General features: G+C 56.2%; 1 protein-coding gene across 4 annotated transcripts in view; it reads left to right on the top strand.

Annotated features, from left to right (window-relative positions):
- PACSIN2 (protein kinase C and casein kinase substrate in neurons 2) overlaps positions 1-16,897 on the top strand; it is a 109,776-nt gene extending 92,879 nt beyond the window's left edge. For 3 of the 4 annotated variants that reach the window (XM_068969881.1, XM_068969882.1, XM_068969884.1), the window contains 7 exons: positions 935-1,090; positions 3,263-3,438; positions 5,288-5,408; positions 8,151-8,272; positions 10,218-10,340; positions 10,742-10,938; positions 15,166-16,897. In XM_068969881.1, coding sequence (XP_068825982.1) covers positions 935-1,090; positions 3,263-3,438; positions 5,288-5,408; positions 8,151-8,272; positions 10,218-10,340; positions 10,742-10,938; positions 15,166-15,278 — 1,008 coding nt within the window. In that variant the 3' untranslated portion in view covers positions 15,279-16,897. Of the gene's footprint in view, positions 1-934; positions 1,091-3,262; positions 3,439-5,287; positions 5,409-6,877; positions 6,884-8,150; positions 8,273-10,217; positions 10,341-10,741; positions 10,939-15,165 lie in introns of all 4 variants that reach the window. The other variant, XM_068969883.1, reaches the window with a different exon arrangement.
- The last annotated feature ends 1,215 nt before the right edge of the window (positions 16,898-18,112 follow it).

Below are 18,112 nucleotides of genomic sequence, written 5' to 3'. Positions count from 1 at the left end.
GAGCCTGGGCCACCCCATTGCTAAGGGTGCCCCCTACTTCCTGCCAGTCCCGTCCCCATCACGGACTTTTCTCAGGAACCGCAGTGCCTCCCTCCCTCTCAGAGTCACCCTGAGCAGACTTCCGTCTCCGGATTGTGACAGCAGGCTTTCCTTGTCTACTCCGTGTCTTGTCTATTTTGCCACATCCCCAGTCTCTTCTTTCTTGTCTCTGGTCCCATTTGTGATGATGGACTGCCTCATGAGGCTCTGGTTACAAACTCAGCTTTCTGCTCTAGAATGAAATCTGTGACTTTGGCTCAGTTAAGAAGCATCTATTAAATTACACACACACACACACACACACACCCCCATATCTATAGATATGTGTGTGTATTCATGTAAAATAGTCGTTAAAAATATGGAATGTGGCCTATAACCCTTTCTCCCAACGTTACACTTCTCTTGTGTTAGGTTTCCAGCTGCTGAGCCAGCTCTTCCCTCAGACCCACACTTCCATCACAGTCTCGCTGCAGGTCACCTGTGTGGCTTTCTCCAGCTGTTCTACGTACAGCTATAGCCCAGACCCACCAGTGCACCTGCCTCTCTTCCCTGCTTGCTTCTCCTCCTCGGCGCTTGTCAGCCACTCCCTTACTCTGTTTCCTCTTTCTTGCAGCTGCCTCCCCCAGCTAGACGGTGAGCTGCGTGAAAGCTAGGTTCTTTGTCGAGCACTGTACTCCTTCTGCCTAGACGGTGTCTAACAACAAAGCAGGCACCCCGTCAGTATTTGCTGAAAGAACTCCTCTGTTTTAACGTGCTGTGATTATGCTGGACACACAGCTTTGCACCTGATCTTCCCTGTCCTCTTAAGAGTACAGGCACTGCCCACAGTCTGTGTAACCTTGAGCGAGGATTTTGACCTTTAAATGTGGTGTTTGGGAACTCCTTCTCCCTGTAGGTTGAAGCAGCGAAGAAGGCCTACCATGCAGCATGCAAGGAGGAGAAGCTGGCGATATCCCGCGAGAACAACAGCAGAGCCGACCCATCCCTCAACCCTGAGCAGCTTAAGAAACTGCAAGACAGAGTAGAGAAGTGCAAACAGGATGTTCTTAAGGTAAATCGTGCGGGGTTTTTTGCATGTTGAGAGCACGTGCCTCACCTGTCCACGTGTCCGGCATGTGACGAGCCTTTGTCACTCACTGCTCAGTCAGATCCATGGACAGATGGCTGCATCAGTGAGATCACCCGTCACCTCACCACAGCCCTGAGTGCCGCCTCAGGACAGGGCGGCACTGAGCACTGGGCAGGCAGAGGTGTGACTCCTGTGCGTGGCGGGCAGGGTGCGGGGTGGCCGGGGTGGCCGCAGGCAGGAGGCGGGAAGGACCAGTTCGTGAATGTCAACAGCAGGGAGCTGATGGGCGAGCTGGTATAGAGGGCTGTGAGGACCGGTGGGCTTGACAGTCAGGCCAAGTAAGGGCTTGGGACATTGCTGACAGAGAGCTGCTGGAAAAAGCTTTAAGAGCCTGGGAAGGGAGGGCAGATGTGAGCAAGGGTTCCGGAGCCCTTAGCTCCCAGCTTGGCCCCTGGCCCCACTCCCATCCTGTGCCCTCTTCCAAGGGCTGGTGGTGGCTGGAGGCTGTCACCATTGAGGGCCTGCCCTGCTGCAGTGTCCACAGAAGGAAGTCCCAGCCTGGTTTTGGAGAGAGAGGTGAAGTTAGAGATGAGCTGAGCACTGAGCTTCAGGACTAGGGCATGATGCCCAGAGGGGAAGCAGGGGTCCTGAGCCTCAGAAGAGCTGCTGAGGGAAATAGGGGAATTAGGCAGCTGCACGTCTCTTTTGTGGTGGAGGAAATGGAGGAAGCTCAGAGCGGCCACCCAGCGGTGTGACCATGAGAAAGCTGTGCCCTCTACGAAGCTCCTCACTGCTGCCCCCAAGTGGGGGCAGAGACCCTGCTCCAGAAGCAGCAGGGCCGGGCCTGAGGCCTGCAAAAGCTCAAGGAGGGCCACTCCCTGCTCAGAAGGCCCCGTATTGTCGTCAGCAACAGAAGAGCAGAGAGCAAAGGCTACCCCCCGATCCATGGTCAAAGCCCCTTTCAGGGTCTTGAGAGTGAGAACGACTGATAAATGGGTGACCCCAGCCCCACCATCCCTCCCTCCACCGTAGGAAGCTTCATCACGCTGATGGTCCCCTTCACTGTCAAAAGTCATATGCTGGGGGGGGCGGGCAGGGAAGACTGTGTGGGTTTCTGACCCCATGCACATCCCTGCAAGGGAAACATGCTAACTTTAGACTTGTCACACTGTCCCTAAACACCCTCGAGAAAAGGCTACACCTATGTTCGTAGTTTGTTTCTGGTAAAATCCGCTCTTGAGGACAGTTGGGAAGGAATAACTGTGTGTCGGGGGGTGTCATCAGGGAGGAAGGTGGTGTCGTGGGCTGGAGGAAAGGGAACCAGGACTGTCTGAATGTCTTGGTGCAGCTCAGTGCCCATTGTCTGTCACCTTAAGTATCAGGATACTGTGAAGTAGAAGTATTCTGTTTGCTGAAAAGGAAAGTGAGGCTCCCAGAAAATGCACAGCACAGGTCTCCGTGGAGCTCAGAGCCCTGTGGTCCTGCCTTAAAGGCAACTGGGGAGCCCCTGCTGCTGTGGGCAAGACCCGGGGCACAGTCCTTCCCCATGCGAGAGGGGCATGGTCACTGGCTCTGAGGGACTGCCTCTTCCCCAGTGGCTGCCTTCTGGGTCTTATTCCAGCTGAGAGACCCGGCAGATGCCAGGAGTATGGTTGTGTTTCAGAAGTGGAGGGGCTGGAACTTGAACTTGGAGTTCTGTCAGACTCTGGAGCTTGTGCTCTTCAGGTTTTGGAATCTAGGGGGGATAGGGGACTGAGACACTTTTGCCAAGGGTGCCTTTGGAGGTAGAGAGGGCCTCAGGATGAGCCTGGGAGGCCTGGCTGTGTGGGGGTTGGGGAGGACTGTTCACAGTCCAGCCTGGGGGAGAGGGGGATGTCCTTCAGGAGCCATGTGGGGTCTGAGTCCTCTAGGCAGAAACTAAGGTGCAGAGCAGACAGACTGGGGTGCTTCTTGGGTGCAGGGTCACCCACAGTGGCAGGCTTCATGTTGTCACCCGAGGAGTAGTCTAGCTGTGATGGATTTGGACCTGGTGGAGGGAGATGATACCCCAGAGGTGGGCAGGGTGGTGCAGAGCCAGGCTCGCTCGCTCTCGGGCAGAGGGGAGCGGGCTGAGTGGAAATGAGTCTTCATTCGCATGCCTGGCCCCTGTTGTAGAGCAAAGAGAAGTACGAGAAGTCCCTGAAGGAGCTGGGCCAGAGCACGCCACAGTACATGGAGAGCATGGAGCAGGTGTTCGAGCAGTGCCAGCAGTTCGAGGAGAAGCGCCTGCGCTTCTTCCGGGAAGTCCTGCTGGAGGTGCAGAAGCACCTGGATCTGTCGAACATGGCCAGGTGAGTGTCCTTTGCCGGGGAGCTCGGGGTTGCTGCTCTCCAGACTGTGGGGAGGGGTGGGGGTGGTCTCAGAGCCCGCCTGCGACCCTGTGGGGTCCTGCCATCCAGGACGGCTGCTTGCTGGCCCAAGTCTGATGGCCTCCTGCCACGCTCTGCCAGCTCCGGGTGCAGAGCTCTGCGTCTGGGCAGGGAGGGAGGGCCGCAGCTTGGACTGGCTACAGTGACACATTTGAAATCAACCCGGGGGCAAGTCCAGTAGTCCCCAGCTGGTGCACCCAGGCCGGGGGTGGCCTTAGTGTGAGGACCTTCACAAGCTCCTTCCCATCCAGAGCAGCTGCCTGCCAGGCTGCTGCTGGACTTCCAGGGCCTCGGGGCCTTGGGCAGCACAGTCCGCGAGCCTCACTGCTGAATGGAGACATAAGGCCATGATATTTCTTCCCCGCTTTCCTCATCTTTGGTCCCATGACACCTTCATCGGGGCAGAGGTCTGTGCTAACCCTGGGCCTCAACGTGCCATCCACACAGCCGAGCCGTTTAGAAATGACCTACAAGTCAGAGCTTGTTGTCAGCAGGGAATTACCTTCTTTTTGTCTCCTAATATTGAAAAATAAGAAAAGAAAAGCATTCAGTTGTTCAGCTGCTGTGCCAACAATTAATGAGTCGTTACGAGTGTCTGTGCAGTCGGTGACATTATTCCCCATCTCAGTGATGAGGAAGTGGAGGCTAGGCCTGGTTTGGTCACTTGCCCAAGGCTGCCCTGCAGGCAGAGGCGGGGTGGGGCTACCTGGCTCCTCTGTGCGGAGTAACTGCCTTGCCTCACTTAGTCCTCCAAGCCACCCTGAGGAGCAGATGGTCTAATAGTGTCCTAGGGCCGCCATCGTAAAATGCTGATACCTGGGCAGCCTACAACAGCAGAAATTTATTCTCTCGCAGTTCTGAAACCAAGGTGTCAGCGGGCCTCGCTCCCTCTGGCGGCTCTGGTCTAGGGGAGGGTCCTTCCCTGACTTGCAGACGCATCCCTCCAGGCACACAGCCATCTTCTGGGTCTTCACATCGTCCCCTCTCTGTCCCTGTGTCCCAGTTTCCCCCTTTTTATAAAAAGATGGGTTTTTAAATTTACAGATTACCTCTGTAAAGACCCCATTTCCCAACAAGCTCTCATCCTGAGACCCCTGGGGTGACACCAGCAGTATCTTTTTTGGAGGACATGGCTCACCCCATAACAGGTGGGTTGTGCACACTGGACAGAGTGGGCACAGACCCCAAGAGGGGGAATGACTCCCGGCCACACAGACCAGAAGCGAGAGCTCCGAGACCCAGCGTGGTGGTCCTGTCCCTCACGGGCAGCTTCCTAGGGAGGCGAGCTGCTCCGGGCTGTGGAGCAGAAGCAGGAGTTCCCCCAGCTGACCGACGGCATGTGCAGCCCCCACAGCACTGGCCAATCTTCACTTGCTGGATGTAAACCTACCAGCTTTTTTGAAGGGGTGAGGAGCGACTTTCCTGACACTCAGTTGTGGACCTGGTGAAATGGAACCACCGCAGACTGGGGCCCTTGTGGCCTAGATGCCAGCACCTTTTATATTATCTGACGTAGAACAAAGCCAGGTTATTGCCTCCTGGTTTGATTTGTCAGAACCTGAAGCTGTGGCTTCTACGCCACGGCTGTCATTTTTCCCCTTCTGTGTGCATCACGGCCAGATGACTGTCCAGCGCACCAGGGCAGGCGTCTGATCTGCACTGTGACACCGACCGTGATATGGCTGCAGGCCTTGATGCCGACTCTGGGCAGGCCCTGGCCAAGGCTGACTGGTGGCCTTCCAAAAGAGTCATGCTTTTCTCTCTGATTTAGCTACAAAAACGTTTACCGTGACCTGGAGCAGAGCATCAAAGCCGCTGACGCAGTGGAGGACCTGAGGTGGTTCAGAGCCAATCACGGGCCAGGCATGTCCATGAACTGGCCCCAGTTTGAGGTAGGAGGACCCGCTGGCCTGGGTGGGACCTGGGCCCACAGCGCCGAGTACTGCACTTTCTCCTTCCAGCTCAGAGTTGGCCTGTGCCCTGTTGACATGGCAGCGTTTGCACACGGCCACCTTAGAGACCAAGCAGATGTTTAGTGTTCCAAGGGGCTTTGGGCACTGGTGAGGGGCCTTCTGAATCTCTGGCAAAGGTGCAGTTATGTTCTTTGTGAGAACTGTGACGGTCCCCTGTTGACCCTCGGCATTCCCTTTGTGGAGAGGCCCTGGTGGCCCCTGCTCAGCCCTGCAGGATGGCCAGGGAAGGAGTGGCCACAGTGCTCCAGGCCTGGAGTGCCGGGGACACCAGCTCAGAAGCCGCTGGCCCAGGGTGGGAGCAGGCACGGTCTCAGAGTGTGTTCTTACACAGAGGGTCCTTTTCTTATTTCCTTACATAAACTCAGTCAGCTTTGGTGCGGGATTAGCTTTCTTTTCTCATTTTCATGGGTCCAAGCTATCCAGTGTTTTTATACACAAATTCAAGGTTCTAGAGCCCTCAGGACTCTTCCAGTCTGCCAATTGGGTTCCCAGTACATGGGCCCCTGAAGGTCACAGAGAAGGCAGTGGACACAGTCCTAGGACCCTTCCCTCTGGGGGACAGGGCTCTCCCTACATCATGGTAAATCAGGGGCTGGGGAAGCTCCACAGGGCCACCGCAGCTGCCTTCCCCAGGAGGGGCTGAGGCAACCCTTCTGCGCTGGGCTCCAGCCACCTGGCTTCCTCTGACTCATCACGGCCAGAGCCCAGGCTGCGCTCAGACCTGCCTCACCACCTCCTCACTGTGGGATGCTGAGCAGGTCCTTTGCCCTGGTTGTGCCTCAGTTGCCCCATGTGTAATATGGGGATGACGGTGGTACCCATCTTCTCTGTGGCTGGGGCTTCAGTGGCCTGGTCCATACTGGGTCTTGTCCCAGGGCCCCCCACACAGAACTTCGTCTAGCCCCATCGTAGCTTGGCATCTTTTCAGCCCTCATACCAGTGCCTTTTTTCTGGAGCTTCTCAAGAAAGCTTTTCCACGTGATGATGTGGGTCCCTACAACTGAGCCCTCCCCCTGCCCCCAACAGGGGCCAAGAGCAGAGTGGAAGTGGTTCTGGAGGAAAATGCACAGCCCCACTTCTCCTCCCCCTGGTGAAGGTACTGGTGTGCACCCCTGGGTTCTAGAGACCCGTTGTGATATGCACCCCTCCAAGCCTTGATTCCCTTAGGACTGCAGGTCCCTACCCAGGAATAGAATGGTCTGGAAAGGAACACTTGACGGGCAGTCTTGCTGTCATGGGTATCCTGACCAGGGCCCGTGGTGGCTCTTCTCTGTGGGCCCCTTGAGCTGGGAACGCATGCCTGCATGTGGCACACGCCTGCAGCTCTCACAGGGCTCTACTGGACTTTCTCTAATGGAATGATTTGTTTTTATTTTCCATGCCACAAGGATGAAGTAAGTTCCTATTTTATGGTTAACTTATTGAATTCCAAACCTCCTGCGGTGTGGTCAGCCCCTGTGGGTCTGTGTGTGGCATCCACGGCCTGGTCTGACAGCATGTGCTGGTTAAAGAACCAAGGCCGCAGTGTGGCCCGGGCTGTGGTTGTCCACGTTAACAGCAGGCCCTTCCCTTCACGGTCGGCCAGCTATTGATCACACTGGCCCTTGGAAGCGACCCTGTCAGGACAGATTTATATTCAGAAGGTCGCTATGGGGACTCTGAATTCCAATCGAGTTCTCAGTCAGCTTATTTCAGTTAAGAAAATAGGTGACCTCAGTTTGGGATTGGGGGCCTAAGTCTGCCACCAACTGTATGTGGGCAAGTCACTTTTCTTTCTGGGCCTCGGTTTCCTCAAGTGACAAATTGGCAGTTAGACTTGATGTTTCTAAGGTGGCTTCTGTAACTACATGTGAGCACAGCTGTGGGCTCGGTCATCCCAAATATTAATTCAGATAAAGTGATTTGATAATGGGTAAAGTTGGCCGGGGGGGAGAATTCATCACATGTGTACACACACGTGCTGTTCTCCCCGTTTCCAGAACAGTTGATGAAAGCCTGTTCACATGCTGGGAACAGTGAGCCTTCAGAGACATAAGCTGTGTGCTTTGTTGCCCCACACACTGTTCAGGTGGGAGAGGACAGCCCTGCCTGGGCGAGTGCCACTCCTCAGGGTCCCCAGGGTGCGGGAGCCCCTGCACCTGTATCTGTGTGCACCCAGGGCCCGCTTCCCGAGTCACAGGCTGGCTCAGGTCCTGCACCCAGCTCTTTTGCCTCACTGGGAACGTCAGTCAAGAGATGGATGGGAGGGTCTTTAGCACTGCATGCCAGCCCCTCAGAGGGACTCTGTCTGCTTTGGAAGCATGAGGAAACTTGGCAAGGCCTGGGGGTCTGGAGGCTGAGTGCCACAGGGCTGGGGTGGGATTGGATGGGGAGGACACCTGGGACTGGAATGCAGGACCCCTGAGTGTTGGCCCCAGTGTTCTCACCAGCTGTCTGCCCCTGGAGGCTGGGCCCCCAAGGAGTGCCCACCTTGTGTAGCGAGGAGGGCCAGTGGTGGGCATCACGGGCCTGGGGTCGCTGGGAGGCAGGGAGAGCAGACACAGTGCAGCGAGCCGCCACACTACGTGGGGCCAGCCAGCAGCTCGTGGCTGTGGCGTTAGGCTCGTGTGGCCTCAGACAAATGAACTTCCTGACTCGTCTCCCCCGGTGCCTGTTGCTCAGGAGTGGTCTGTGGACCTGAATCGAACTCTCAGCCGGAAAGAGAAGAAGAAGAATGCTGATGGTGTGACCCTCATGGGCATCAACCAGACTGGTGACCAGGCTTCGCAGAACAAGCCCAGCAGGTGGGCACTGGGCACCTCCGTCCCTGGCAAGGCCCCGAGTCCTCTGCCAGGGCTGGAACGCCCCTACCCAGGGAGACTCCCCAAAGGGGCCCTGCAGGGAACCCCGGGGCATCTTTCCAGATGCTCTGCTGGGCAGCAGCCAAGGGCCTCTCTTGGGAGAATCTTCATTTCACTCAGTGCCAGAGCTGCAGAAAGATCCGGAGAAGGAGCCTTTGCCACAGTGCACTTTGGGCCCCTTGTGATGGAAAGAACTGATGCAGGGTGCTGTCCACTGCACGTACCCAGCAGTGCACACGGGCAGGTGGAGGTGACTGGGGGCGTCCTTCATGTGGAGTCAGGGACCTTGGCCAGGTTTGTACTTACTTTCCTGTGCCGTAGGCAGGTGCCTGATTCGAGGGTGGGGCACTCATTGTCCAGTGCCCCCTTCTTCAAATTACCCCTGCTGAGAGCGTTGGTTATTCTGAGTTTGGATCGAACAGGTGGCACTGGGGTCCTCAACTCAAGGAGGGTCAGAGTTCCTAGCAGATGAGCATTACTGTCCTCCTCAGAGCCGAGGCCACCCCCGGGGCCCCAAGGCCTCCACGCCCTGCTGAGTTTTAACACACCTCAGGCTGCAGGCCTCCTGGGGAGGGTCGGCACGGTTCCAGGGGCCTTCTGTGTTCCTGTGCACTGAAGCCCCCACCCGCGCTCCCTGGGTTGATGTGGCTGCTCGTCACTCAGCTGCTGTGCCAGTGCCTGGGCAGGTGGGCTTGGCTAAGTGACTGCAGGATATGAGCGCGTGCCAGGGGTCAGGCAGCACCTAGGGGCGGGGGTAGGGTGGTCCATACCAGCCAGGGCTGCTGCACACATTCAGCTGCCCAGCACCAACCCCCTGTCAGAAGGTCAGCTGGAGAGAGGTGCCAAGGAGGGATTAGGGTCTGGGGGTCTCAGACATGTGGCCCAGATGCAGGCAGCAGGCAGGCATAGGCCCACTGCCCCTGGCCAGGCCTGAAACCTGTGTGGCAGTGGCTGGCCACTGGGGGGGTCCCTCTGGTGGCATCTGAGGCGTGTCCTCTCCTCCCCTCCCCACCCTGGCTAAGCCACCCACCCAGCACTTCGCATGCCAGCTCCATGCTGACTGACTAGGAGACAAGAAGTGGTGCTGGCCCGGGCAGCCCTGGCCTGCGGCCTAGTGGCCAGGCCTGCCTGCTCAGTGTCCACAGCGGGGTCCCCAGGCTTTCCGGGCCTGTCTTATCTCGTTACCATCTTGTTCTATGCTCAGTACCTGTAGTCACTGCATTTCATCACCGGGCTGTCTTCGCTCAGGCTAGGCTGCAGTCAGAGTTCTCTTTGGTCCCCTCTGGGCCTGGCACACAGTAGGCAGTTAGCAGACGGGGTTTTCTCTGTCTCTGGAGCACAGAAGGGGTCCTTCCTTTCTTCCTAGAAAGGATTATTCAACAGGCTTTGGTTCTGATTTTGGAAGTTGCAGACCCAGAAAACCCAGGAAGGAGGCTGTTGGATCCTTTTGTCATCAGAAGGAGAGGGCGCTAGGGGCTGTGGGGTCTGGAGAGCCCCAGGCTGAGCCCCACAGGCTGTCGGCCTGCTGGCCCTCCGCAGAGGGCCAGGTGGAGGACTGCAGAGAGAAGCCCTGAGCCCAGACGCACCTGTGCTCCAGCAACAGCCTGCACACATGCAGGGCTCCTGTTTAGGACAGACTGCGTTTAGACACACGGAGGGAAAATGCAAGTCTTGTTCTTTCTTAGACGCTTTAAGCGCATTCAAGAGCCAAAGTGTTGCTAAATGTTTCACTGAAACGTTCTTTCTGCTCCAACAACATACTCCTCCCATTTGACAGGGAGCTGGCTTGTCCCTTAAATCCTGGCCCTGTGATCTTGCAGCTGGGAGCACCCAAGACCGTGGGGGCTGCCGAGTTGGGGTCCCCTGAAAGCTCTCTCTCTCCCCATAGTGACCTTAGTGTCCCGGGCAACCCCGAACGGTCAGCGCAGTCACTGTCCAGCTACAATCCCTTCGAGGATGAGGACGACACGGGGAGCACCGTCAGTGAGAAGGAAGACATTAAGACCAAAAAGTTGGTGAACAAACATTTCCCTCTGACTTCCGTCTCGCTCGCGCTCTCTCTCCTCTCTCTCTGTCCAAGGTCTCGCCCCCTCGGCACTCAGGGCAATGCATGAGGCCTGCAGGAGGCAGCCCGGCTGGTGGATGGTCTCTGGCTTCTCGATTTCTCAGGGAGGGAGGCACCAGTTAACAGTCTGTGGTTGCTTTTTCTCTGCCCTGTGTTAACCCTCGTCAAGGTCCAGCCTATGAGCACAGGAACACGGGTGCTGCTGAGGGGCCCGCGCTCTGCAGAAGGAGTGCCAGCCCAGCCCAAGGGCTCCCCGGTCTCCCCAGGTGGGGTCTGAGGCTCTGAGCAGGGCCTCAGGCCTCTGCCAGCCCCACGCTCAGGACCACTGGGTCAACCCTTTCTTGCAGCGTGAGCAGCTACGAGAAGACCCAGAGCTACCCCACGGACTGGTCAGACGATGAGTCTAACAACCCATTCTCCTCCACGGATGCCAACGGGGACTCTAATCCCTTTGACGAGGACACCCCCTCGGGGACGGAAGTGCGGGTCCGGGCCCTTTACGACTATGAAGGGCAGGAGCACGACGAGCTGAGCTTCAAGGCTGGTAGGTGGGCGCCCAGCTGGCTTCTGGGGCCACTGCTTCCAGCCTGTCCGTCTGTCCGGCTACGCTGGGTCTTCGTTGTTATGCACAGGCCTCTCTGTTGGCAGCAAGCGGGGGCTGCTCTGTGGTGGCTTCTCTTGTCGCGCGGTGTAGGCTCCAAGTGTGCAGGCTTCAGCACCTGCGACTTCCAGGCTCTGGAGCCTGGGCTCAGTAGTTGTGGTACAGGGGCTTAGGTGCTCCACGGCATGTGGAGTCTGCCCGAACTTAGGATCTAACCCGTGTCCCCGGCACTGGCAGGTGGATTCTTACCCGCTGCACCAGCAGGGAGGTCCCAGCCTGCTTTCTTTAGGTCTAGTTCCATTTGTGTGTTCCCCATACCATCCCACCTTCCATTCAAACATGGCAGATGCTCAACACCAAAGGTTAGAAGACAGCGAGGTGCCCCGTGCCTTTGCCCAAGATGCTACCCTAGCCAGGCTAAGGCCTGTGCATAAAAGACACAGATCCAGGCCATCCGGCTACCCCGCAGGCTCCCTGGAAACAGTGCCTGCGTGTCCCCAGGGGAACCTTTCTCCAGAGGCCCACAGTGGGCAGAGGGGCCCCCAGCACAGTGGCAGCATCCCCGTGGCCCCCAGAGCCTCTTCTCGGGGCTTTGCCTTCTACCCTTCCCTGCAGCCCTGCCACCAACACAGTAGCCAACTTTGTTGCCAGTAGCTGAAACCCAGGTTTTATGAAACAGCCTGGATCCTGATCATATGAGCTCTGTGTGTGGAAATTTTCTGTCCTGGTTTCTATTTAATGCCAGCTGCACCCTTTGTCTGAAGAGCGCTGTCTTAGAGCCTATCCCCAGAGGTTTGGTCAGCCCGACTCTAGACAGGCTGGAAGGGAGCCAGGGTTCTTCCTTCCGCCTTGCCCCTCCTCAGAGCCACCCCAGATCCAGCATCACCCCTAGCCCTCCACTGCAGGGGCTGCTGAGCCCTGACTCGGCCAGCGCAGGCTGAAGTGTGCCCTGCACTCCCCATCTCTGGGGCAGACCCTGCGTCCGACCTCCTGCCCACCCTGGCTGAGAGCTGTGTCTGACGGCGGCTTTCTCTCAGCTCTCAGAAAGTAGCCAGCTACCCACTCCACCCCAGAGCTGGTCATAGGTGACTCTGGCTGCTTGTGGGAAGTTCTCATGTGTCTTTAAACACCTTTGTCAGTTTGGTTTTTTTGGGGGGAGGGGACATGCCTTGTGCCTCTCAGGCTCTCAATTGCCCAGTTCAGTGCAGTTCAGTCGTTCAGTCATGTCCGACTCTTTGCGACCCCATGAATCGCAGCACGCCAGGCCTCCCTGTCCATCACCAACTCCTGGAGTTCACTCAGACTCACGTCCATCGAGTCGGTGATGCCATCTAGCCATCTCATCCTCGGTCGTCCCCTTTTCCTCCTGCCCCCAATCCCTCCCAGCATCAGAGTCTTTTCCAGTGAGTCAACTCTTTGCATGAGGTGGCCAAAGTACTGGAGTTTCAGCCTTAGCATCATTCCTTCCAAAGAAATCCCAGGGTTGATCTCCTTCAGAATGGACTGGTTGGATCTCCTTGCAGTCCAAGGGACTCTCAAGAGTCTTCTCCAACACCACAGTTCAAAAGCATCAATTCTTTGGTGCTCAGCCTTCTTCACAGTCCAACTCTCACATCCATACATGACTACTGGAAAAACCATAGCCTTGACTAGATGGACCTTAGTCGGCAAAGTAATGTCTCTGCTTTTGAATATGCTGTCTAGGTTGGTCGTAACTTTTCTTCCAAGGAGTAAGCGTCTTTTAATTTCATGGCTGCAATCACCATCTGCAGTGATTTTGGAGCCCCCAAAAATAAAGTCTGATGCTGTCTCCACTGTTCCCCCATCTATTTGCCATGAAGTGATGGGACCAGATGCCATGATCTTTGTTTTCTGAATGTTGAGCTTTAAGCCAACTTTTTCACTCTCCACTTTTACTTTCATCAAGAGGCTTTTTAGTTCCTTTGCTTTCTGCCATAAGGGTAGTGTCATCTGCATATCTGAGATTATTGATATTTCTCCCTGCAATCTTGATTCCAGCTTGTGTTTCTTCCAGTCCAGCGTTTCTCTTGATGTACTCTGCATAGAAGTTAAATAAGCAGGGTGACAATATACAGCTTTGATGTACTCCTTTTCCTATTTGAAACCAGTCTGTTGTTCCATGTCCGGTTCTAACTGTTGCTTCCTGACCTGCATACAGATTTCTCAAGAGGCAGGTTAATTGCCCAACCAGGGATCAAACCCATGCCCCCCTGTAATGGAAGCATGGACTCCTCACCGCTGGACCAGCAGGCAACTCCCTTGGGTTTCCCTACGTTCTTGACTGGGGTTGTTTCCCCCCTGCTTTGTTTACTTTGTTTGTTGATTGATTGACTTTTAATTTTTTATTCTTTCTGAATTTTTTTTTTTTTAAGTTGGGCCCTGTTGTGTGGCTTGCAGGCTTGTAGTTCCCCTGTGAGGGATTGAACCTGGGCCCCAGCAGTGAAAGCACCGAGTCCTAAACACTGGACTCCCAGGGAGTTCCCTCTAAATCTTATCTTTTGGACTTGTCAGCAATTTTATAGATTTAAAATGTCTCATTATCAAAAGGAAACTGAAGTGAATCTTTCTAATCACCAGTTTACATTTTTACGATTTGGCAGGTTCCAGTTAGTTTTGTCTGTTTTCTGTGTAATTTTCTTCCCCCCACCCCCCTGAGGTCACGTTAGTTCCCAGCCACACCACTTCCTCCCGTCTCGAGTGTGCCCTGGCTGCTCCCCGCTTCTCTGCACCTGCGGAGCCTAGGGTCTCCACCTGGTGAGCTTCCCACCACATGCCCCCCTCTCAGAGCTGCTGCCCGTCTGCTCCTGAGAGGCTCGCCCTGCGAGGCCAGATGAGAAAGAGATACCAGGCTTCCGTGTCGGCCCTGCTGGAGCACAGGAAGCCCCCAGGGTGGGAGGAGAGGGGGTTTCCCACTCTTGATGCCCACCCTGCAGCCTCCTGCATCGCAGGAGCAGCGGTGCTGACGAAGTGGGTCCCCAGCAGCGGGCAGAGAGCCGTCTCTCGTGAGAGTCAGGGAGGGCAGCACGGGGACCAGGTGCTCGCCGCGCGCTGGCGCCTACCTGGGTCCTTCCCTGCTTTCGCCCCTAGTCCTCACAGCGCCGCTCAGTCTCCCAGCAGCTCTGGGACCCCCGGGTGTGGCCCCGCAGGCCTCTGAGTCGGTGCCGCTGTGCACAGAATGAGGAGTCGGGGGAATGGTGCTAAATAAGACATAACTGCCGGAGGAAACCGGTGCAGCTAAGCCTGAAAAGTGGGCCAAACACCAATGAGAAACACAAAGCTGCAAACTGACCAATAAAGACACCTCCGCAGGCCCGTCTTCCGCCAGTTCTCAGAGCTGTCCCTGCGGGCTGGGCACCAGGCCACTCCTTACGGTCCCCTGGCTCTGGGCTGCTCTGGCCACCCTGAACAGGAGAAGGCCAGGCCTGATCACACCTGTGGTCCTTGTCCTGTCTCCTTGAGAGCCTGTGTCCTTGAGAGCCCAGGCTCCTTCTGTCCCTCTCTCATCTCCGTATCCCCTCCACCTCCCAGGGCCTTGGTGCGAAGTAGAGGCTCCTCCTTGCTTGAGTAAACAGAGGCTCAGTCAGACTGCAGTGGCACCCAAAGCTGCGGGGAGAGTCCAGGACCATGCCAGCACGCTCTGGGTGCTGGAAAAGCTTGGTTTCTTCAAGTCAGAGGACAGATGCTCTGAGCTCGGTGCTGGGAAGAGAAGAACGGGCCCCCACGCCTCCCACAGCTGCAGTCTAGACACAGACTAAAGGAAGGCATGGAGACCACGGCAGCAGTGCTAGAGGAGATTCGAGAAGACCGTGTGGGCCAGGCCAGGGGGAAGGGCTGCGGGGGTGGCACAGACCCTGTGGGACGGGGCCTCGGACCTGCCTGGAGCAGTCAGAGGGCAAAATCCTGCAGTCTCTGCAGGAGCTTCTCGGGCAACTGAGACCGGCATGCTTGAGGGGCACTGTATGAGAGATGGGGGTCTTTAATCTCTCAGAGCCACCCCCCACTGGATACACAACTTCAGACGCGACTTAGTAGAGAAAGAGCCAGGCCCTCATCCCGCCAGGAGAATGCCTGCGCCTCCCACCCACATTAGAGACCCTCAGTGGGCCCAGGGTGAGGGCTCACCAAGACTGCTCCCTTTTTGTCTTGCAGGGGACGAGCTGACCAAGATAGAGGATGAAGACGAGCAGGGCTGGTGCAAGGGGCGCTTGGACAGCGGACAGGTCGGCCTGTACCCCGCGAATTACGTCGAAGCGGTCCAGTGACGGGCCGGTGGGCTGGCTGGCGGAGGGACGGAGCGGAGGTCCAGCAGCTCTGTTAGCCGTTGGCCCCAGGCAGCGGCCCCTCCAGCCAGCCGTGTGGGCATCCACTCCTCTTCCTGCAAAAGATGATGGTTCCATTGCTCTTGGCTTTATGGTGTCTCTTGAAGGCAGACAAGCTGGTCATTTCACCTGGAACTCGGCCCCCTTTCCACAGTGCAGATGGAGAGAGCCGATCACAGGAAGCTGCAGGACAACAGGAATCACCGCCCCCCCCCTCCCCACCCCCCACGCTGTGTGTTGGCTTATTATGGATCCGTGTATTCTTGACCTTGTCTGTCCTCCTCTCCTCCACATTGATGGTAACGGTGGGATCCACTAATCCTTGCTCCACTGATTCCTTTCTATGACAAGCCCCGTCACCTGCTAAAACTTAAATGAACAAACTTACATGCCATTTTCTGAGTGAACACTTTTAGGTGTTTAATTTAAAGGCTGTGTACAGTTACTTTTTTATATTCCCATTCTTGCATTCATTTATACTTAAATTATGACATAGGTCGATGTCCCCCAGTAGTCTTGAGGCAGTGTCTGTTTCCATGCTGTTCTGTGAATCACCCATGCCACTGCCTGGGGCGAGAGCCAGCAGCCTGGACAGACCATGTTTGAGGCAAGAGATTGCAGTGGAAAGATGGGAACACGTGGTTGGGTTTCCAAGGTGAATGGTCTCTGCATTTGGGGTGTCCAAATGTGAGTTTTGCAAATAACCTTATGTAGTCCTCTCTAAAGTCGCCATATTTAAAATCTATTTTCACTCTGTTTGTGCTGAAAGCTTTACTCTTGCAAATTAACAATTTTATCAGTGATTTTTGAAAGGTTAAAATGTAAGACTAATGTTTCAAGTGAATGCATCTAAAGTTAAGATGCTCTATATTAGACTGTCACGTCTTGGTGTATATCTGTATATACTATTTGATATTCAGAGAATCTAAAGAGCTCGTCTACTGTGTTCATGAGATTGAACGGCTTTTGACAGTGGCTTCAATTTGTAAACTGCTTGAAGACCATCCGGGTGTAGGCCTGGCTGGTTGGCTGGGCCCAGCGGAGCCTGCTGTCGGGAAGTCTTTCCTCGCTGGCAAGCTGGGAGCCCAGTGTCCTCAGCCCAGCTAGCCTTCGTCCTCTGTAGCAGACACTGTACAAAACTCCCGCGTCTTTGCAGGCAGCTGCAGATCTCACTGTCATCCGCGTTCCTCGTGAGCAAAGAAAAGCTGGGTCTCACCCCACAGCACAAGGGTCTCTTCTGAGCACTCTGCAGCCATCAGGGAGCCGACGGGCTGGGGCAGGAAGCTGCCCTGTAACCACGGGGCCGGCGAGGGAGGGCAAACCTTTACTCTGTGTGACTCGGACATGGGAGAAATGGCTGCCGCCATCACAAGCTATGCATTTTACTCAGTGTTCCCAGTGAGCTCGATAGCTCGCTTGAAAGTGGGTGTGTGTCTGTCTGTCCTGAGGATGCGTGTCTATCTGTCCTGGAAACTTACCAGCAGAATCCTCATTCCTTTGCTACAGATGTACCAAAAATTGTCAAGTCTTTTCAGTTTAGGAGTTTCTTTAAACGTATAGTATTTTAGAAAAAAAATCAATAAACAGTTGATCTCGTGATTATGACCATCTCTGTGCCATGCGTGTGCCTCCCACTCACACCAGCTGGTGGACGTGTCTTCACCAGCGTCTGGAGCCAGGCAAGACCCCAGGTGCAAGAGCATTGCCCAGGGCCCATGTCCCCGCCCCACTGTCCCTGCCAAGCTAGAGGCCAGGGAGTCGAGGCACCTCAGGGTGCTTCCCTCCCTCCAACCTGCTTCTCTGTGGCCTTGGTGCCTCCAGCATGGGCAGCAGGCTGGCACTTCCCTCCCCCTCCCCGGGGCCCAGACAGCAAGACCAGACCAGAGACCACTCATGGCCCCAGCTGCTTCGAAAACGTCCTGAGCACCTGCTGTGTGTCAGGCCCACTTCACTGGCATCATGTGCAAAGGACTGCCCAGCTCCAAACACGCTGCAAGTGAGGTGGGCCCTGCTCTCTGCTTCTGAGGAGGCGCTGAGCCCATCGAGGCTGCCCACTGCCCCTGGCAGTCACCAGCTTCCAGTTGCAGCCCCAGGCAGCCTCTGTGAGACAACCAGGGTCAGGGCAGGCTCCCAGTCCCATGGCCTGAGCTGGGCCGGCCAGTCCTGGGCACTCTGTGAGCTCATGTACTGCGGTGCCAGCCCACTGGGGGGGCTGGAGTCCCCACTTTACAGAAGACACCCCGTCTGGAAACAAGTCCAGCGCCCTGCCCAAGGTCCTACGACAGAACCGTAGTTCAAACCTGCGTCTGCAGGATTCTTGAGGGCGAGCCCGTTCTTGCTCCCTCCATTGGTGGATAAAGACCAGGGTGGCTGAGCAGGAGGAACCCTCAAGAGCTGGGGTGAAACAACCTCTTTTCTCTGCTTCCTGTGCCCCCTAGAGCTCCTGCAAGGAATCCTGAGGGGCCCTCAGGGTGAGCTGGAAACCTTCACCCACCCCTGGGCCTCGTCCTCTCCAAGCCATAGCGATGCCTGCCTCCCATGAAGGTTAGACTCAGAGTCACAGGCTACAGGTGCCTGGCACCACGTCCCCTGACACCAGTCAGGACCCCCTGGCATCCTTGGCTGTCCCTCCCTCACCCTCCATGCTGGGCCACCAGGTCCCCTTTGCCTCTGTCTTCCCCAGCCCCATTGCCACTGCCCTTTCTCCCCCCTAGACCATGGCTGCATCCACGCCACCCCCAGGGGACCCTCAGCAGCCCACCCCAGTCCCCTCAGCA

Source organism: Capricornis sumatraensis, chromosome 4 (assembly GCF_032405125.1).
Source record: "Capricornis sumatraensis isolate serow.1 chromosome 4, serow.2, whole genome shotgun sequence".
NCBI classification, from domain to species: Eukaryota; Metazoa; Chordata; class Mammalia; order Artiodactyla; family Bovidae; genus Capricornis; species Capricornis sumatraensis.
This window is presented reverse-complemented; position numbering and strand designations above follow the sequence as displayed.